We start from the raw sequence: 20899 nt of genomic DNA on the forward strand, positions 1-20899 counted from the left end.
TCCCGATCTATCCCGGTCTGTCCCGGTCTATCCCGGTCTGTCCCGGTCTATCCCGATCTATCCCGGTATATCCCGGTCTATCCCGCTCTATCCCGCTCCATCCCGATCTATCCCGGTATAACCCGGTCTATCCCGATCTATCCCGGTCTGTCCCGGTCTATCCCGATCTATCCTGCTCTATCCCGGTATATCCCGATCTATCCCGCTCTATCCCGATCTATCCCGGTGTTTCCCGGTCTATCCCGCTCTATCCCGATCTATCCCGGTGTGTCCCGGTCTCTCCCGATCTGTCCCGATCTATCCTGGTCTCTCCCGGTCTATCCCGATCTGTCCCGGTGTATCCCGGTCTATCCCGATCTATCCCGATCTGTCCCGATCTATCCCGGTCTATCCCGGTCTTTCCCGATTTATCCCGGTGTATCCCGATCTATCCCGGTCTGTCCCGGTCTATCCCGATCTATCCCGGTCTATCCCGATCTGTCCCGGTATATCCCGATCTATCCCGGTCTGTCCCGGTGTATCCCGGTCTATCCCGATCTATCCCGCTCTATCCCGGTATATCCCGATCTATCCCGCTCTATCCCGATCTATCCCGGTCTGTCCCGGTCTATCCTGATCTATCCCGGTCTATCCCGCTCTATCCCGATCTATCCCGGTATATCCCGGTCTATCCCGATCTGTCCCGGTCTATCCCGATCTATCCCGGTATATCCCGATCTATCTCGATCTATCCCCGTCTGTCCCGGTCTATCCCATTCTATCCCGGTCTATCCCGATCTATCCCGGTCTGTCCCGGTCTATCCCGGTGTATCCCGATCTATCCCGGTCTGTCCCGATCTATCCCGGTATAACCCGGTCTATCCCGATCTATCCCGGTCTGTCCCGGTCTATCCCGATCTATCCCGGTCTGTCCCGGTCTATCCCGGTGTTTCCCGATCTATCCCGCTCTATCCCGATCTATCCCGGTATATCCCGATCTATCCCGATCTATCCCGATCTATCCCGGTCTGTCCCGGTCTATCCCGGTGTTTCCCGATCTATCCCGGTCTATCCCGCTCTATCCCGATCTATCCCGGTATATCCCGATCTATCCCGATCTATCCCGGTCTGTCCCGGTCTATCCCGGTATATCCCGATCTATCCCGATCTATCCCGATCTGTCCCGATCTATCCCGGTATATCCCGATCTATCCCGCTCTATCCCGATCTATCCCGCTCCATCCCGATCTATCCCGATCTATCCCGCTCTATCCCGGTCTATCCCGATCTATCCCGGTCTGTCCCGGTCTGTCCCGCTGTGTCCCGGCAGCCCCCGCGCGGGTCACGCGGGCGGCGGGAGATTCAAACCGCGGGCGGAGCCGCCTGAGGCAGCGCGGCCATGGAGGGAGCGGGGCCGGCACCGGCACCGGCACCGGCACCGGGGCGCTGTGAGTCACTGGCACCGGGACAGGGGGCACCGGAGGGTGCGGGGGGCAGGGGGACGAGAGGGGAACAGGCTGGGGTGCGGGGGAGTGTGAGGGGACAGATAGAGCTGGGGGAGCAGGGGAGTGTGAGGGGCCAGGGGAATGTGAGGGGACAGACGGGCCGGGGGAGTGTGAGGGGACAGGTAGGGCTGGGGGAGCAGGGGAGTGTGAGGGGACAGGTAAGGGGACAGGGACGGCTGGGGGTGCAGGGGAGTGTGGGGAGACAGGTAGGGCTGGGGGGGCAGGGGAATGGGAATGTGAGGGAACAGGTAAGGCCGGGGTGCAGGGTGTGATAGAGACTCTGGATGGGGGAACAGTCGGTTTAGGGGTGCAGGGGGTCTAGGGGTACAGGCAGGTCTGCTTGTGCCTAGAGGGATGGTGATGGCAAGGTGCCATCCCATGGGGACAAACTGGGGGGACTGATTTTGAGGAGCAGTTTGTTGGGGGGGCAGCCGGGTGCCCCCAGCAGGAGCAGTGTCAAAGGACCCCAAACCTGGAGCTGTGTTCCATTCCCCACCTCCTCCTGGGTGCTCGCTCCACGCCCTCCCCACTCCAGTGCCAGCTCTGATGGCTGTTATTTGGAAAAAGGGAAATTGGAGACTTTCCTCCTGCTGCCAGAAGGGCCTGCCTGCTGCCACTGTGACGTGGAGCCACTCCCACGAGGGCTGTGGGAGGCTACTGCACACAAGGCCTGGCTTCTTTTCCCAAATCTTAGTTTCAGTGGCCATGGGGGCTTCAAGGAGCCTCCCTGAGCAGGGGCTCTGATGGGACACCCCCTTTCTGCCCAGGTGAGCGCCTGACTGCAGATGAGATGGATGAACAGAGGAGGCAGAACGTTGCCTACCAGTACCTGTGTCACCTGGAGGAAGCCAAGCGGTGGGGCTGCACTTGGGGAGATGCTCAAGCTCAGATCTGGAGGGAAAAGGGGTGTTATGGGGAGAGATGGGGGAATGGGTGGGAAGTGGCTATAATGCTGCAGAATGCTGCCTGGATCCTGGGGCTTTGTGGCTCTTCAAAATTGGTTGGGGGGTTGTGTTTTTTGTGGAGGGACACACAGCCCTATACCCAAACTGAAAACCACCCAGCAGCAAAAAAGCCTGAGGGCTGAGCTCTCCTGCCAGGGAGGTTTATTGGAATGGGGCTGGGGGGATGTCCTTTGGGTGCTTTTCTGCTGTGTGGGGTGCTGGCAGTCCGTGATGTGCCCTGTCTCTGCCTGGCAGCTGGATGGAGGCCTGTCTGGGTGAGGGGCTGCCCCCTTCCACAGAGCTGGAGGAGACCCTGCGCAATGGGGTGCTGCTGGCCAAGCTGGGCCACTGCTTTGCCCCTGCTGTTGTCCCAGTGAAGAAGATCTACGACCCTGAACAGACACGGTACAAGGTATGGCTGTGCAGAGGGAGGGTGTAGTACCCCTTAGGGTGTGCCCCCAACCTTTCCCTTGCTGCTGACAGCACTCAGTTTTGTAGCAGGTGGCTGCAATGGGGTCCTTGAGCTGTGCTGCCCCTGGGGGTCACAGGATTGCCTCTGTCTGTAACCTCCTGCCTTGGCTGGGTTGGTCTGGGGGCAAGGGGCACCCCAGGGATGGGAGAAGGTGGGGTTCAGCCTGAGCTCAGCTCCTGTTTTCCAGGCAGCCGGGCTTCACTTTCGGCACACGGATAACATCAACCACTGGCGCCATGCCATGAGCCACGTGGGGCTTCCCTCGGTAACGAGTCCCCTCTGCTGTCCCCAGCCAAGGGACACTCTGGCCTCTGCCAGGGGGTATGGCCAGGGGGGCTTTGTCTTTGATACCACCCCACCCTGGGGGCTGTCTCTTGTCTTGCTGGCAGATCTTCCACCCAGAGACCACTGATGTCTATGACAAGAAGAACATGCCCCGGGTGGTCTACTGCATCCATGCACTCAGGTGTGTGCCCTGGCCTGGCTGTCATGGAGTTGCTCATGCTCATGAGCCCCTTGGTGGTGTCACCTGTCAGCCTCAGGAGGGAGAAGCAGGTGATGTCACGGTGTGGGTTTTATTTCAGCTTCTACCTCTTCAAGCTGGGGCTGGCTCCTCCAATCCAGGACTTGTATGGGAAAGTGAACTTCACAGGTATAATGCTGTGTGGGGACACCTGGGCTGGGAGTTGCCAAGGGGGGTTTACCACCAATGTTCTAGAGTCATGTGGCAGGAGGGATGTGGGGAGTGAAAGTCGTGGATGCATTTTGCCAAAGCTGCCTCAGGGATATTCACCCCAATGTGGAGGTTTTCTGCACCCCTCTTGGTCTGGCAGGGGAGTGGGGGCTCTGCTGGCTGCCCCTGCTCCAGTACGGGACTACAGGGCTGGTGCTGAGCAGTGCTGCCTCTGCTCTGTTCCAGAGGAGGAGATCAACAACATGAAGCGGGAGCTGGAGAAGTATGGGCTGCAGCTGCCTGCCTTCAGCAAGATCGGTGGCATTTTGGCCAATGAGCTCTCAGTGGATGAAGCAGCAGGTGATGGGTGCCTGGTGGGGAGTGGGGATGGGTGTCAGCCCATAGCAGGATCCTGGCTCAGCCCCTGAATGCCAAATCAGGGGCCAGCAAACTGGGAGGGAGGGCTCTGGGAGGTGAGGGTGGTCTGGGATGCAGTGGGAGGCCCCTGGGTGTTCTCTTTCAGCCTGGCACAAGGCTGCAGGTGCTGGCACAGCCCTTTGCTAGGCAGCAGCAGCAGCTGGGGCTCTGCATTCCCTGGGCTTGCTGTGAGGCACAGACATCCTGGGTGCTGGAGACTGCAGCCTGCCTTTTGAGCAGGGCAGGTTCCCACCCTCTCCCATGGAATGTCTTGTCCCACTGCACGCAGGGATAAAGCAGATGGTCCATCTTGCCCCTCCATGTCCCATCTCACCTCCTCCCTGGCTCCCCTCCAGTGCATGCTGCAGTGCTGGCCATCAACGAGGCGGTGGATCGGGGGGTGGTGGCCCAGACCATGGAGGCCCTGCTCAACCCCCACGCCGTGCTGGTGGGGCTGCAGGAGGAGCTGGCAGCTGCCTACCAGGAGGTGCTGCACCAGGCCAAGCTGGAGAAGGGCAGCAATGCCAGAAACAGGGTGAGGAGGGCACAAGGTGCTCTGGGGGGCTGGGAGAGGAGCAGCCCCTTTGCTGATGGGCAGGTGGAAGGGTCCCTTGACCAGAGACCATATGGTGCTTGCTGGGTGAAACACGGCCTGGGAGCCCTTGTGCTGATGGGGGAGATGATTCCTCTTTGGGGGCTGGTTCACCCAGGGCTTGGGGGTGGGAAATGAGCCCAGGTACCTGCAGGGGACCCCACTGCACATGGTGGGGTGTGCTTGGGCAGAAAGCTCAGGCTGGGAAGTCGCTGTCCAGTACCTGCAGGTGATCCCCGAAGGAGAGGATGTCTACGACTGGTGTCTGACCCAGGCTGAAATCCAAGGGAACATCAACAAAGTGAACGGTGAGCAAAGCTGGGCCTTCCCTCTGGGGGTGCTCCAGGGCTTATGGTGGGATCATGGTAGCCCAGGGCATAGCAGAAAGAAGTCTGCTCAGGCCACCCTCAGACCTAGTGGGAAGAAAGGCTGGGTGTGTTTTTCCAAGGGGAAGTTAAAATGATGGATATGCAGGCTTTAGCCATGGCTACCTTTGCTCTCTGGAGCTGTGGGATGATTTACTACTCACCTCTGGGGTGAACTGGCCTCTTGCAGTGCGTGGGGCTCTGGAGGAGGTGGACAATGCCCTGGAGAGACAGGATGTGCTGGCACTGCACCGTGCCCTGCAGGACCCTGCCCTGGCCCTGCGCTGCCTCCAGCGTGACAACCTCGAGCTCTACCTGGAGCAGCTCAGCATGGACCGGGAGGAGAAGGCACTGGTAGGGACTGGCAGGAGCCTGTGGTGCAGGGTGCCTGTGCTGGGGGCAGCCCATGCTCCCCAGGAAGAGGGAGATCCCATGGGCTGGGGAGTGGGTAGCTTTCTGCCAGGGGTCTGAGCCTGGCTGCTCAGTCAGCACAAGCATGGAAAGCTGTCAGACCTGACACTTGTCCCTGCCTGCTGCAGGAACTGGGCTACCTGGAGCTGCTGGAGCAGGAGGAGGTGCAGGCAGGGATCCTCACAGCAAACCAGAGGGAGGAGAAGGAGCGAGCCAGTGAGTGCATGGGTGAACACTTATTGCAGGTGCTGCTGCCCAGGGGATCCCAGGAGCTGGTGGGCCTGCTGGCAGCCTGGCCCTGAGACAGGGCACTGCCCCCTCCTGCAGCCCCCTGTCTGTCCCTCAGTGCTGCAGGCTGTGGGCCGGATAAACGCTGCTGTCCGCCGAGGGATGCCAGCAGAAACCTTGGAAGCACTGATGGACCCTGCAGCCCAATTGCCTGATGTCCATCCCCCTGCTGCACCCCTGTACCAGCACCAGCTGGCCCTGCTGCAGGGCCAGCACCCACGGGTGAGACACCCCCCATGGGTCACCTTGGTGATGGGTGGGTGGTCCCTCTGCTAGGCTGGGGTGCTGTGACTGGAGAAGGATGGGGGTTCAGTGTCTCTGCCTGTCCTGCGCAGGGCGAGTTGGCACAGGAGGAGCTGTTTGTGGCTGTGGAGATGCTCTCAGCTGTGGCACTGGTTAACCAAGCCCTGGATGCCAAGAACCCCAACAGGTTCTGGAGCAGCCTGGTCAGCCCTGCCCTGGGCCTCTCAGGAGTTGAGGATACAAATGCACAGCGGTGAGTTGGGCTCTGTGTGAAGAAATCTTGTGGAAAGGGGTGGTCAGGGACCCTGGGCTTTTTATGGGCTTGTTCCAGCAGCCTCCCTGTCCTGGGCTTTGCCTATTCCCTCTGAAGAGCTGGGCAGCTCTTGCAGGTGCCCCTGCTGCTTGGAATGCACCAAGCCCTCCCCAGAATGCACTGAGCCCTGCTTGGAATGCTCCAGTCATTGCCCTGTGTCTCTTCTGCAGGTACTTTGATGACTTGTTGCAGCTGAAAGGCCAATTGAGGAAAGCAGGAGCTGAGTTCCTGAGCTGGAATGACATTCAGGATAGCGTCAACAGCACCAATTCATCAGTGCAGGATGAAAATGACCGTGAGTCCTGCCCACATGAGGTTTGGGTGTGCAGGGAGTCTGCAGATATCCTTGGAGGGAGGTTGCACTGGGATTCCAGCCCCAATGAGACACCAGAGAATCTGGGCTGTGACTCCCTTGGGTGCCTGGGGCACTGCAGGGGTTGAAAGGCATGTCCTGTTCCTGCACACAGGAGTCCATGCAGTCCAGCTGGTGAACGAGGCACTGCTGCAGGAGGACCCTGAGAGGACCCTGGCAGCATTGCTGCTGCTGGCACCTGCCCTGCCTGACATTGCCCTTCCAATTGCCCCACGTTACCATAGTGTGCTGTCCAGGGCACGGAGGCACAAGGTCCAGGTGGGAGTCATCAGCTATGGAGCTCCTCCATGGTAGCATAGTGTCCCCCTTGGGTACCCTGCCTTGGTGACAAGACTGTGAAGTAACCCCCCCATCCTAGCAATGCAGTGTCTCCAATACAGGAGGTGCTCAAAGGGGGCTGCCCAGCTCACTGGACCCCATGTCCCCATCTCCCAGGCCACGGAGGACGATGGAGCTGTTCTTTGGTGGGAAGAGATCCAGGAAGGGGTCAGCCAGGCCAACCAGGACACAGTGGCAGCCAGGAGCAGTGAGTGCTCTCCCCACGTGGGTGCTGCTGGGGGGCATGGGACATGAAGGGGCTGATGTGAGCCCCTCTGCTCCCACAGTGGCTCTGGGCATAGCTGCCATCAACCAGGCCATCAAGGAAGGGAAGGCATCACAGACACTGAGGGTGCTGTGCAACCCTGACGTGGCCCTGCGTGGGGTGGTGGATGCCTGTGCTGACACCTACCAGGAGCAGCTGGCAGCTCTGATGGCCACCAAGAGACCAGCAGGTAAAACTGGGGGCTGCAAAACCTCCCCTGCCCTTGGAACCTGGGATGCACCCCTGGCCAGGGTGTTCAGGGAGAGCAGCACCCTCCAGCAGCTCCCACCCATCACACAGGGAGCGTGAAGCCATCCTGGATCCGGCACAAACTGCTGGATGGTGCCGAGTTCTACCTGAACCTGCAGACCTTGGAGGGCAGCTGGCAGTGCCCACGCAATGGCAGCTTCAACACCACACACCTGAGCCGGGAGGAGATCCAGGTATGGGCAGCAGGATGGGGCTGGGTGGGGTCACCATCCGCTCAACCCCAGCGGGAGTCGTGAGGGTTCGTTCGACCCCAGGGTGCAAATGACAAAAGGCAAAGACTCAGGCTTTGCTCAGCAGAAAGCAGTAATGCAGTTCATTGTGTGCCAACAATTCAGTTTTGAGATAGAAGAGAGACAGGGGGGTAAAGGAAACAAAGTAAAAGGGGAGGGAGAGAGAGAGAGAAAGGTTGGGATATAGCTACCAACAGACAGGACGCATCCTCATGACTGTCTGATGACAGACGCGTCTTCAATTCATTGGGGAGAAAGAGATCTCAGAGTCTCTTTAGGAGAGTCACTTTTTATAGTCCTTTGCCAAAGTCAGAGGCCTCTGGCCAAAAGGTGGGGAAATTCATGGACTGTTGTATGTGGAGATCATTACTCCAACAAACAGGTGCAGGAACAGGGCACTATAACCAGTACCAGTGGAGATCCTTGTTCCAATAAACAGGTGCTGGAACAGGGCACTATAACCAGTACCAGTGAGGATCATTGCTCCAACAAACAGGTGCTGAACAGGGCACTATAACCAGTACCAGTGGGGATCATTGCTCTGAGAAACAGGTGCAGGAACAGGGCACTATAACCAGTACCAGTGGGGATCATTGCTCTGAGAAACAGGTGCAGGAACAGGGCACTATAACCAGTACCAGTGGGGATCATTGCTCCAACAAACAGGTGCTGGAACAGGGCACTATAACCAGTACCAGTGGGGATCATTGCTCTGAGAAACAGGTGCTGAACAGGGCACTATAACCAGTACCAGTGGGGATCATTGCTCTGAGAAACAGGTGCAGGAACAGGGCACTATAACCAGCACCAGTGGGGATCATTGCTCCAACAAACAGGTGCTGGAACAGGGCACTATAAGCAGCACTCTGCTCGAGTGCAGCGTGCCATGGCAGCACCAGGCACACCCACAAACAGTCCCTGGCAAGCATCCACCTTGGCCAGGCCAGAACTCAGGCCCAGAGTGAGCAGTGGGTCCTGGTCCAGTCTCCAATGATGGTGGTGAGGCGGATCAGAGAAACCTCAGACTGACTCCCACGGTGGGCACGGTGGCAGCCCTGGGGCTGAGCTGGTGCCTCGTGCTCTCCCTGCAGGCTGTGATCAGCAGGGCGGCAGCGGCGCAGGAGCGGTGGCGCCTGTGGGCAGCCAGCGAGTCCCTGGTGCTCCGGCTGCAGGCGCGGCTCCGCGGCTTCCTGGTGCGCCGGCAGCTCGCGGCGCGGCGGCACGTCCTGCAGCAGCAGGGGCCAGCTGCACTCAGGATCCAGGTGACACGGTGGTCTGTCCCTCCTCTGAGCACAGCCACACAAACTGTAGCTGCCTGGGCTGGGGTGGTTCCAGCTTCAGGCTGCTATGGGGTTTGGATAGCCCTGGGGGCTCCCAAGGCACAATTCAGCTTCTCAGCTAGCAAGGAATGAGACTTTGGGAGTTGCTGTAGAGGTTCCAAAAGTAGCTTTATTTCTTAGAAGGGTTCTACCAGCAAAATCTGGTTACATAGCACAGCAAGGGGTCTTTATAGGTTTTAGGGGGATTGAAATTCTAACCAGTAAAATTATATGTTGAGAAGTGTCCAATTACTTAAAGATTCTAGGTGAGAAAAGACCAATCATCTAGTAAAGTTACAGACCAATAGAAATCCTAAATGATAACAGGGGTTTTGGTAGGGAGGGGGGCATCTCTCATGAAAGGTTTCATTGTCTCAGGGCACAAAATCCCAAGGGCCTTTTTCAGGGACAGTTGTATCATCCACAACAAACCAAGGGCAGCTGCTCACAGCACCTTCCAGCAGGTGCAGGGAGTGCCAGAGCTGCTGCTCTGTGATTTTACTGCCAGGACACCTGAGGTGCTGCAGGGCTTGTTTCTCTCACAGTAGCTGCTTTGGGTGTGCTGGTTTCCTCTTTCCCCACGCTGTGTTATTCTCTTATGTGCTCCCTGAAAAACCAATGGAGTCACAGTGACCTCACACAGGTCTCTCTATCTGGTGTCTTCTTGTGCCCAGGCTTGTTGGAGGGGGTACAGGCAGCGCAGAGCTTACCTGGAGAGGCTGCACTACCTGAAATCCAACACAGAGGCTGCAATCAAGGTTTGGGAGATTCTTTCTTCAGCATTTGTTCCCATGTTGGGCATTATTGCCTGCTTGTTCAGCTTGCAAGGGTGGCATCTACCCCTGCCCAGTGCAGAGGAGCCAGGGGGGATTGTGGCAGCTGGGCCAGGGCAGTGTGTGAGTGGGCAGTGGAGAAAAAAATCATAGAATAGAATTGTTACCATGGGCTCACTGAGGCTGGAAATGCCCTTGGAGATCACTAAGTCCAAGTGTTCCCCCAGCACTGCCAGGGCCAGCACTAACCCTGTCCCCAAGTGCCACATCCCTATGGGTGTTAGATCCCTCCAGGGATGGTGAACCCACCACTTTGCTGGGCAGTCTGTGCCAATGCCTGACCACCCCTTCTGTGAAGAAATTTTTCTTCATATCCAGCCTAAACCTCCCATAGAACTCCTCATGATTTTTCCCCTCCACCCATTCCCTTTGGCCAAGCAAGTCCTTCCAGAATCCAAATTCTGTTTGAACATCTCTGCCAGATCCAGGCAGCTGTGAGGATGTGGCAGGCACGGAGGAAGTACCAGGAGAGGCTGCACTACTTCAGGCAGAATGTAAGTGATGGGATGGGATGGGATGGGAGTCAAAAACTTCTGGGACCATGTTGGTGGGGATGTAGGGGATGATCCAGAGCACACAGTTGGATCCTTGTCCCTGAGTGCTTTCTGAGTGTTCTTCCAGTGCAGCTGGATGGACTGATTCATCCTGGCAGGGAGACAGATGGGAAGGAATAGGTACCTAGTGGATCTGGAAGTCAAACTCTCAGGTTTTGTAAAGTGTGAGGGGAGAAAAAACACTCCAGTTCCATCAAAAAACAACAATGACTTCGAGATTCCCATTAAGAGGGGAAGGAAATTTTTTGGGGAAAGGAGGGGGTATCAGCTGTGGGAAGTGAAGTTGCACCCCTGGAGTTGCTGCAGCTTCTGATACACAGTGAGTGGAGGAGAATGACCAGTGAGAAGGGTAGAATCCCAAAATCTCCTGTGTTGTAGAGACCTCCATCCCAGGCCTTAATACATTCCTGGCAGTTGGGACCAGGCAGTGATGTGCATGTCCAGCTTTCCTTCACTCCCTGTGTGGGTTAGGGACACTGGAAAAGCATCTCCCACCCCCTTGTTTGCCTTGGCAGATTAAAGCTGTGGTTAAAATCCAGGCTTTTGTGCGAGCGAGCAAGGCCCGTGGGGATTACAGGATGCTGGGTAAGTGCTCTTGGCTGCTCTGAAGTGTGGTGGCTAATTGGGAGGGGGTTCTGCTCTTCCCTTGCTGGCCCTGCACAGGGAAGCAGTTGTGGGCAGGCCAGGCAGGTGGCAGGGACAGGAGTGACAGAGCCTTGGTGTTTCTTTAGTTATCAGCCCTCTGCCCCCAAAAGCTTCCTGGAGGCTGTTCACAGTGTGGCCATGTGCTGTCCCATGTCCTGGTGCTGCAAGAAGATGCTTTCTGGGGAGGAGGATGGGGTGTCTGGGTGAATGCTGGGGTCTGAGGGTCTGTGGTGGGAGCAGCCACTCCATCCACCTGCAAGTGCTCATGGCATTACTGTGCATTGCCACAGTCCACACCAAGAGTCCACCCTTGGCCGTCATCCAGCGCTTCATCCACCTGCTGGAGCAGAGCCAGCACGACTTGTGGGAGGAGTCGGAGGTGCTGCGGCTGCAGCAGGAGCTGGTGAAGAGGATCCGTGCCTTAGGGCAGCTGGAGAGCGACCTGGACCTCATGGACATCAAGATTGGGCTGCTGGTCAAGAACAGGATCACACTGCAGGTAGAGAGAGTGGGGGAGGACTTGGTTGCCTCTATCCTGCCCTCCATGGCATTGCAGCTTGGGCTTGTCTCCACTTCTTAAGCAGTTGGAGGGGTTGGGGAGCACTGGGGTGCCTCTGGCTCTCCCAGAAATGGTCAGAATACCAGAGACCCCAGTGCATCTCTTCCTGCCTTTGTGGCTGCAGGAGGTGGTCTCCCACTGCAAGAAGCTGACCAAGAAGAACAAGGAGCAGCTGTCAGAGATGATGTCCCTGGACAAGCAGAAGGGACTCAAGTCGCTCAGCAAGGAGAAGAGGCAGAAGCTGGAGGCCTATCAGCACCTCTTCTACCTGCTGCAGGTGGGCCTGGGGGGCTCTGCTGTGTCCCCATGTGTCCCCACAACACTTGGCTTAGCTTGGTGTCCCTTCTCCCTGCAGACACAGCCAGTCTACTTGGCCAGGCTGATCTTCCAGATGCCCCAGAACAAGTCCACCAAGTTCATGGAGTCGGTGATCTTCACCCTTTACAACTATGCATCCAACCCACGGGAGGCTTATCTGCTGCTGCAGCTCTTCAAAGTGGCTCTGCAGGAGGAGATCAGGTGGGTGTCCCTGGTGTGGGGACAGGCCCAGGCAAAGGCTGAACTGCATCAGCTTGGATGCTGTCCTGGTTTGCAGGGCAGGTGTCTGCCAATAAAGGCTTCTCTTTGAAATGGAGAATGTAAACCCCCTCCCTCCAAATTATTATTATAATTTTGAAATTAAGGGGCTCTCAGGCAAAGATATGGGAATTAGGAATAACAGTTCTTTACTAGGAAAATTAAAATAGAAATTCAGTATTACAAAGAACAATCCCAACCCTGCCAGAGTCAGAATCCAAGCTGACACCCGTCAGTCAGTCAGGGTGTTGGCACAGTCCCATTCAATGGTGGCTGCATCCTCCTGCAGGGGCAGATGTGGTTCAGCTGGAGCAGTGCTCCTGGAGAAGGTGCAGTTTCCTCTGAAGCTCCAGGGATGATGTGGAAAGGTCTGGTTTTCCTCTGGAATCCAGTGGAAAGATGGATAACTTGCTGTCCCAAATGTCAGTTTTTATCTGGGTAGGAAAGGCTTGGCTCCTCCCCTGGCTGGAGCATCTCCCAGTGGGATGATGGAATTTTATCAGTCATGCACTGGGACTCAGTGGCCATGAACAGGAGATATCTCCTGGAGGGAGGATGGGCTGTGGGAAAGATAAAGATGATTGCCCCAGCTGGTTTAAAGATGGCCCATTAGCAGATAATATGTGCCACATAGGAATCACTACCCCACCTGGTTTTAAGGGTGGTGACAGAATCCACATTTCTGGCCACATCACCCCAACACAGATGCTGTTATCTCTTCTGTCTGCTGCCTCCTGCTTGGAGAGCACATGGTGCACCCCCTCATGCCATCTGCCCTGTGTCCCCAGGTCCAAAGTGGACCATGTTCACGACATCCTGACGGGCAATGCCGCAGTGCTCAGGCTGCTGGTCAGCTTCTACCGCAACGCGCCTGGCCAGAGCGCCCTGCGGCACATCCTGGCTGCCCCCGTGCAGCAGGTGCTGCAGGACAGGACCCTCAGCCTCCACACAGACCCTGTGGACATCTACAAGGCATGGATCAACCGGACTGAGTCGCAGAGTGGGCACAGAAGGTCAGACCCCGGCTCAGAAGGGTTGGCTCGGCCGCAGGGTGATGGGCACTGGGATGGTGATGGGGTCCTGTCTTCCCTTCACAGCAAGCTCCCATATGAGGTCAGTCCTGAGCAGGCTCTCAGCCACCCCGAGGTCCAAAGGCAGCTGGACATTTCCATCAGCAATCTCCTGGCAATAACAGACAAGTTTGTCTCTGCCATCACCTCTTCTGTTGACAAGATCCCGTAAGTATCCCGATGGTTTCTGTGCTGCTGGATCTAAGGTGTCTCCAGCAAGGCCTTAGAAAGGAAGCTGGGTTGTGGGGGGCTTCCTGGCCCCTTTGCTGCTGTAGGACTGAGTTATTGCACTGTCAGCAAGGGGAACCCCAAATATCAGCAGTGCCTCATGGGCTGGCTTGTTTTTCTGCTCCATTTCTGGGCAGTTTACTGCTGACATTGAGATGTGTGCCAGGAAGAAACTGAGCTTTGTGGTCATCTCAGATGTGCCTGGGCTGGCAGCAGGATGGGGGAAGGAGCTGAGGGGTGCTTTAGCTGCCAATTCTACCTATGGGCTTCTCCATCACCCCAAGTCTGGGGCTTGCTGCTCCTTGGAAGATGGGTAGTAAGCAGGACTGGGTCATCATGCTGATGGTCCTCTCACTACATCTCCTCAGCTATGGGATGCGCTACATGGCCAAAATCCTGAGGACATCCTTGGTTGAGAAATTCCCCAAGGCCCCAGCAGAGGAGATTGATAAGGTACTGTGAGGCTGGGGCACCTGCATGGTTTGAGGGGGTTCAGCTGTCTGTACATGGAGGGTCAATATCCCTCCACAGCAGATCAGGTCCTCTTGACTTCAAAACACCTTCCAAGCCAACATTTTCCTTGAGCCACTAAGGAAATGCCAAGAGTGGGCTTTTCCCTGCACTGCCATCTCTTCTAGGAGGCTCCTACCATGCAGTGCAAGGATGAAACATCCTTCCCTGCTGAGCCCCAAGGTTCCCACCTCCTTGGGCCCCAGCCCTGTGCGAGTCCAGGGTGTTCCCCTGGCTTCCCTGGATGCCTTGAGACCCCCCTGCCAGGTGTCTCAGAGGCCCTGGCAAGGTGCCCAGGGGTCCTGGGGACTGGATTTAAGTCCCTGGAAAAATCTACCAACATTGCAGGAAGAATTACAAGTCACAAAAAATAAGTAGAGTATAAATTAGATTGTTAGAAAGTAGAAAAGTGAATTCTTAGCAATGTTTATATTAGGGAGTTTGAAGGTAATATGGAGGATTTGGGGCATGGTATGTCTTTTCTTTCTTCTTCTTCATGCCATCCATGTTAAGTGCCAGGCTGGCATTATTGGATTGGTCTGAGACAGAGTTGGACAGTGTAATAAAATTGTCATGTATTGGAAAGTAATTGTAAATATTAGGTATGTAATTTATAGTATAAAGGATAAGTCTTGCCCCAAGGACAGGCAGTGTGCCTCGGATCTCAAGATGTTAGTTAGAGAAAGAATTTCTTAGACAAGAAAGAATAAACAACCCTGGAAACCTGAGATAACAGCCTCGTGAATCTCCTTCGGTGACCAGCTGGGAAAACCTGAACTTTAAAGCACCTCTGTGTCCTGCTGTGAGGCTGCCAGGCTCTGGAGCCCCACAGCCAGTGGCACAAGCCCAGCCTGTCGTGCCCTAGGTGGTGGGGAACCTGCTGTACTACCGCTACATGAACCCGGCCGTGGTGGCCCCCGACGGCTTCGCGGTGGTGGCCGTGCCGGCCGGGGCCGCGCTGCGCCCCGAGCAGCGCCGCAGCCTGGGCTGCATCGCCCGCCTGCTGCAGCACACCGCTGCCCGCCGGCCCTTCCCGGGCCCCCACCTCTGCCGCCTCAACCGCTACCTGCACGACACCCACTGCAAGTTCAGGTGGGCCCGGGCCGGGAGGGGGAGGAGCTGCTGGCAGGGGCGTGGGGCTGACCAGGGTCCCTCCCTGCAGGAGGTTCATCTCGGCTGCCTGCTGCGTCCCCGAGCCTGAGGAGAGGTTTAACATGGACGAGTACTCAGAGATGGTGGCAGTGGCCAAGCCAGTCATCTACGTCACTGTGGGGGAGCTCATTAACACACACAAGGTCAGGGCATAAAGCTCTGTTTCTCCTTCTCCCACTTCCTGGGCTTTCTGCTGCCTTTCCTCTCATTCCTCTGTACCCCACCCCTAGCACAGCTTCCCTCTTCCTGACCCTTTTTTCCTCTTCTAAGCAAGGAGAGAACCTAGATTCTGCAGGTTTGGCCTTTTGCAAACCCCATATCTTCTCCATCCCCTCTCGGGTGCAAAGGCTGTTGAGTCCCTCTGTCCCTCTCCCTTTGCATCTCCCTTTGCCACTGACATCCCTTGCACTGTCCAGCTCCTGCTTGAGCACCAGGACTCCATTGCACCACACCACAGTGACCCCCTGCATGAGCTCCTGGAGGATCTTGATGAGCTCCCTACAGTCCAGTCCCTGGTTGGTAGGTTGAACTCTGGGACCCACCACCTGTCCTGATGGCAGGAGGGTGGATGTGGGCACATTTTCCTTGCTCAAAGCTTGAGCTGGTTTGCTTTGAGCATGGGAACACAGCTAGCAGGAATCTCTCTGCCCTTGCAGGGGAGAGTGTTGCCAGCCTGGGAGATGGTGCTGAGCAGGTGCTCTCCCAGCTCAGCAGAACAGAGATCTCCCTCACCCTCACCAACAAGCTGATGCCAGTGGCCAGCAGTGAGGAGAGTGACACGAGGAGCCTGCTGCTGAGGTGAGGACAGACTGGGAGGGTACTGGGGCTGTTTGAAGCTGGGATGCTCAAAGTGGGCAAGAAACCTCTAGGAGGCAACTGAATATTGTGTGGAGGGTGTTGGTCTGGAGTGGATGCCTGACATCTCCCTCTGGTCTCTAGCACCAAGCAGATGCTGGTGGATTTGATCCAGGTCCAGCCAGGAAATTCCCTCCCAGAAATCCTGTGGACACCAGCCTCAGAGCATGAGGTGGGATATGTGAGGCTGCTGCTGGGGATGAACTGAAAAACTTCATGGGCAAACAGCAAAAAAATTCTCAGCAAAGAGCTGCCCTGCTCCTCTTGAGGTTTGGCCACTGCTCTTGTGATCCAGCAGTGACTGAACTCTGGTTTTCAGAAAAATCACATTCTGGGCCAGGAGAGACCCACATTAAAGTGTGGGTGAAGGAGTTTGGTTGCTCCATTGTAGCTGCCTGAGCTAGGGTGGTTCTAGCTTCAGGCTGCTATGGGGTTCAGATAGCTCTGGGGAGCCCCAAGGCACAATTCAGCTACTCAGCTAGCAAGGAATGAGACTTGGGGAGTTACTGTAGAGGTTCTGAAAGTAGCTTTATTTCTTAGAAGGGTTCTACTAGCAAAATCTGGTTACATAGCATAGCAAGGGATTTTTATAGATTTCAGGGGGACCGAGTTTCTAACCAGTAAAATTATAAGTTGAGCACTATCCAATTACTTTAAGATTCTAGGTGAGAAAAGACCAATCATCTAGTCAAGTTACAGACCGATAGAAATCCTAAATGCTAACAGAGGTTTTGGCAGGGAGGGGGGGCATCTCTCATGAAAGGCACAAATTCCCAAGGGATTTTCAGGGCCAGCTGTATCACCCACCCTCCACCTCTGGAGCAGAGCTGGAATGGGTGCAGGCTCTGTTTTCTCCTCCCTAGGAGGCTGCCCACGAGCTGCTGGTGCGCCGGCGGGCGCTGCAGGACGCGCGGGGCGCGGCGCGGCTCGGCATGCAGGAGAAGAAACGCAGGGTCATCCACAACCTGAGGCACCTGGAGAGCCTAGGGGTGCTGAGCCCTGCCCACCAGTACCAGCAGCTGCTGGAGGAGCTGGCCAAGGTGTGCTGGGGGTGGCTGTCAGGCTGCTATGGGGTTCAGATAGCCCTGAAACAAAATTCAGCTACTCAGCAAGGAACGAGACTTTGGGAGTTGCTGTAGAGGTTCCAAAAGTAGCTTTATTCCTTAGAAGGGTTCTACCAGCAAAATCTGGTTACATAGCACAGCAAGGGGTCTTTATAGGTTTTAGGGGGATTGAAATTCTAACCAGTAAAATATGTTGAGAAACTATCCAATTACTTGAAGATTCTAGGTGAGAAAAGACCAATAGCAATCCTAAATGATGGCAGGGAGCGGGGCATCCCTCATGAGAAGTTTCATTGTCTCAGGGCACAACATCGCAAGGGATTTTCAGGGCCAGTTGTATCATCCACACTGGGGACACTGAGCTGGGGATCAGCCCTGAACCCCCAGCCCTGCTGCTCATGGCATCTCTTGGCTCCCTGGCACTGCTGTTCCCCCAGGACATCCGGAACCAGCGGCGGCACCGGCAGCAGCGCCACAGGGAGCTCCTGAGGCTGAGGCAGACCCTGGAGGGCCTTGATGCCAAGACTCTGTTTTATGAGGAGCAGATTGATTATTACAACCAGTACATCAAGACCTGCCTTGACAACCTGGCAGCCAGCAACAAGTGCGCTTCCTTACAAAAAATCAGTAATTAAAAAAAAAAACATTATTTGTTTTCATTGCTCTCTAGTTGTTGTGAGTCCAAGGAGCCATGGATGGCCAGACATGAGCTCCCAGCATGTGGTGCCTTCTCTTCCAGGGTCAGTGGGAAGAGCAAGAAGCTGCCATCACTGCACTACACAGCAGCCCAGCTGTGGGAGAAGGGGGTGCTGCTGGAGATCCAGGACCTGCCACCCAGCCAGTGAGTAACCCTGCTCCAGGGGAGGAGCTCCTGCCTGGGGTTATTCAGTGCAGGGCCAGGAGCTGGGCTTAGTGCACTCAGGGATCTCTGTGGGTCCCTTCTGACTCAGGATTCTATGAAAACATGGGCAGGTAGAGGAAAATAACCAGGGAGGAGGATGCACATGGGCCACTGTTTCTTGCCACATGGGGCAAGTTTTGTGTAGGAGAGTGCAGGAAAGTTGGGATTTGCAGTGGGATTTGGGCTGTGGGTCTGGCTGCTGTGCTGAGGGTGTGCACTGGGTGGTGACCTGGTTGAGTTAGAGCTGTGAAGCCCCTTTTGGTAACAAGTGGCTCTGTCTTCTCAGGCTCAAGAATGTGATTTTCGACATCATCCCCTGTGAGGAATCAGGCAGGTTCCAGGTGAAAGCCAAATTCATGGGGATTGACATGGAGTGTTTCCAGCTGCACTACCAGGTGAGGAGCCTGTCCTGCAGCTGCTGGGTCAGAGAGATGAGGGCAGGGGGGTGTGTGGGGGCTGGGTGGTGTCCCCACACCTGCAGCTCTCTGGGGACTTGGAGCCCTGCCCTGAGCTGCTGGGGCAGCCTGGCTGTGCCTGTCCCAGTGCCAACCCAGCTCCCTGTCCCCAGCTGGGCACTCAGGAGGGACACAGCCCTGTGGCAGTGACAGTCCCCTCTCCCACAGGACCTGCTGCAGCTGCAGTACGAGGGTGTAGCAGTCATGAAGATGTTTGATAAGGCCAAGGTCAATGTCAACCTGCTCATTTTCCTCCTCAACAAGAAGTTCTTCAAGAAGTAACAGGGTCAGGGGTGGGGGGCAATGTAAAGCTGACAAAGAGACCTGAGGTCAGTGGTCCCAGGGCAGGGAAGCTGCTGCTGGCCATGGAGCTTTCCTGCATGGTGCAGTGTGCTTGAGCATCTGCAGCCAGCACTGCCTGAGTGGGGAGCACAGGGCTCAGCCCCAGCCCTGGGCACCCCCAGCTTGGTGCTAAACCAGTGCCCAGCCTCCCTGCAGGAGGATGCAGCTGCCAAAGCTTTTGCACCATGTGCTACTTTTTAAATCTATTTTATCTGGGTATTTTGGCTGTTTAATAGTGTGCTGCCAACAGCCAGCTGCCCAAGGACACTGTATTTCTGGACACTACAGAGGTTTTACTGATGTAATAAAGGTATTCTTATCTATCTATCTATCTATCTATCTATCTATCTATCTATCTATCTATCTATCTATATCTATGTATATATTTCTTCCTCATACTAAGGCTGGGGAAATGTCAGAATCAATCTTTATATAGAGAGGTAGGGAGAGGCCAGAACAGAGGCAATAACTGTTTGTGGTGACACCTGTGAGCTCTTCGCTAGAATGCTGAGGTACAGTAGAAGAATTTTGGTTTTAAAGGTGAATTTCACTGCTCTTCAGCCAGGCTGTGAAACAAGAGAGAGGCTCAGTGTCCCTGCTGTCCCATGGCTGCTTTGAGGGACTGGAGCAGGGAGCACAGCTCTGGACTACACTGGTGCCTGGCATCTGCAGTGGAACAACCCCACATGGTGGTGTCTCTTACTGGTTTGCTCTGGTGTTTAATTGGTTTTCAGGTGTGGGACAATGACTGGCCATGGCTGCCTTTAAAGCACTTTCTCTCCATGTGAGCTCCTCCTCCAGCCCCTTCCATGGGATGGGAAGGGAGCTGCTGGTAGTCCCAACCTCCTCCCACCCATCTCCTGCAGGCACAGGAGCAGCAGGTCCCAAACCTGCTCTGCAAAGGAAGTTTTTGGGGGATTGGAACAGGAATCTCCCTCTCTGCTCAGTAACTGTGGGACCTTGAGGCAGCTCAGTGGTACCTGATCTATTGGAATCTCTGTCTTGTCTTTGGAAAGTGATGTTTGTTTGTGAGGTTTTTAAGTGTTTTTTCTTTCCCTGCTCTCATATAAATGCCTCAAACTAGGCTTATTTTATCCCCATCCGTGCTGGAGTCCTGCTGTGCTGCCTCTGCTTGTTTACCCTACATAAAGATGTATCAGAAAATGCAGAATTTCTCTGGGTGATCATTTCCATGTGCTCCTCACCTGCCTCTCCCCTTGCTTACCAGGGTCCCTGAGGCTGGTGCCATTGCTTTTCCCAAAGCAAGGTGTCCCCTTGGCTTCTGCCCAGGGACACCAGGGGCTGGCCCCTCACAGCAGAGCCCAGTCAGGTGCTGAGGCACCAACTCAGCTCCTCACAGGGCATTTAGGCCACTTTCAGACACACTTAATTCTTAAATAAATACTATGATTATGTTTCCTGAAGACTATGATTATATCTCTACAGGAATGAAGTGGGATCAAGCTGCAGCACTTTTCCATGTTTAAAATAGGCCTGGGCTGCCATTAACCTGTTGGATGCTGCACCATCTGCAGGGACAGGATCCTGGGCAACTGCTGCACATTACTCATTGTCACACTGGAGGTTTTATCTTGTGGTTACCATAATTGTTTATTTTTTTCCTTCCTTGCCTTTACAGGAGGATCCAGCCTGTCTCTGGCTGTGGCTCAGTGTGGTTTGCTCCTGCCAGCAACCAGGCAGCCACTGGCTTTGCACCAGCAGCATTTGGCATGCTGAAAACACTTTTTTTGGGGTGCTTTGGGGATGGAGGGGAAGCTGAAGAACTCCAGCTAATAATAGTAGTCCCAACTATTCAGTAAGCACAGTTGCAGCATGGGCTGGAGGGGACTCGGTGTTGCTGTGGAAAAGGTGATTTTTTTTTTGGCTCCCGGGAAGCTGTGCTGCGGCCAACCATGACTCAGAAACAGGGTGCCACCTCTTGCCTCCTGCCCACATGTTTTGGAGAGAAGGTCAGAGGGGAAATGAAGCGCTGGGAGTGCAGGAGCCGGCTGAGCTCCTCCCGAGCCAGCTCCACTAGATGTCACCGCGAGCTGGGGATAAGCGCTGGAACGGCCGGGCCGGGAGCGCTCGGCGAGCCCAGCCCCGCCCGGGAGCGCTCGGCGGGGCCCCGGCTCCGGGGAGGGTCCGGCGGCAATCCCAGCGCCTCCCGACGGGGAC

The 20899-nt window shown here is 55.7% G+C and overlaps 1 protein-coding gene across 1 annotated transcript; it reads left to right on the plus strand.

Annotated features, from left to right (window-relative positions):
- Positions 1–1406: 1406 nt before the first annotated feature.
- IQGAP3 (IQ motif containing GTPase activating protein 3) lies at positions 1407–19049 on the plus strand. The gene is made up of 38 exons (XM_056510792.1): positions 1407–1427; positions 2252–2339; positions 2684–2840; positions 3088–3165; positions 3290–3366; positions 3485–3552; positions 3820–3933; positions 4347–4525; positions 4803–4890; positions 5138–5301; positions 5487–5574; positions 5705–5868; positions 5982–6142; positions 6373–6497; positions 6670–6833; positions 7011–7101; positions 7181–7348; positions 7459–7601; positions 8750–8920; positions 9652–9735; positions 10233–10304; positions 10880–10949; positions 11300–11508; positions 11693–11845; positions 11924–12087; positions 12933–13157; positions 13242–13382; positions 13811–13895; positions 14818–15044; positions 15115–15247; positions 15521–15623; positions 15761–15902; positions 16044–16131; positions 16823–16999; positions 17461–17627; positions 17763–17864; positions 18211–18319; positions 18548–19049. The coding sequence occupies exons 2-38, from the start codon at positions 2275–2277 to the stop codon at positions 18659–18661; spliced, it is 4830 nt and encodes a 1609-aa protein (XP_056366767.1). The 5' UTR covers positions 1407–1427; positions 2252–2274; the 3' UTR covers positions 18662–19049.
- Positions 19050–20899: the final 1850 nt, after the last annotated feature.

The sequence above is a fragment of the Oenanthe melanoleuca genome, chromosome 25 (genome assembly GCF_029582105.1).
Source record: "Oenanthe melanoleuca isolate GR-GAL-2019-014 chromosome 25, OMel1.0, whole genome shotgun sequence".
Taxonomy (NCBI): domain Eukaryota; kingdom Metazoa; phylum Chordata; class Aves; order Passeriformes; family Muscicapidae; genus Oenanthe; species Oenanthe melanoleuca.

Bases quoted from the DNA above. Each gene is read 5' to 3' on its own strand.
- IQGAP3 (XM_056510792.1), top strand. From the start codon at position 2,275: ATGGATGAACAGAGGAGGCAGAACGTTGCCTACCAGTACCTGTGTCAC. The intron at 8,921-9,651 runs GTGACACGGTGG...TCTTGTGCCCAG, and splicing joins CAGCTGCACTCAGGATCCAG to GCTTGTTGGAGGGGGTACAG. The intron at 15,903-16,043 runs GTGAGGACAGAC...TCTGGTCTCTAG, and splicing joins ACGAGGAGCCTGCTGCTGAG to CACCAAGCAGATGCTGGTGG.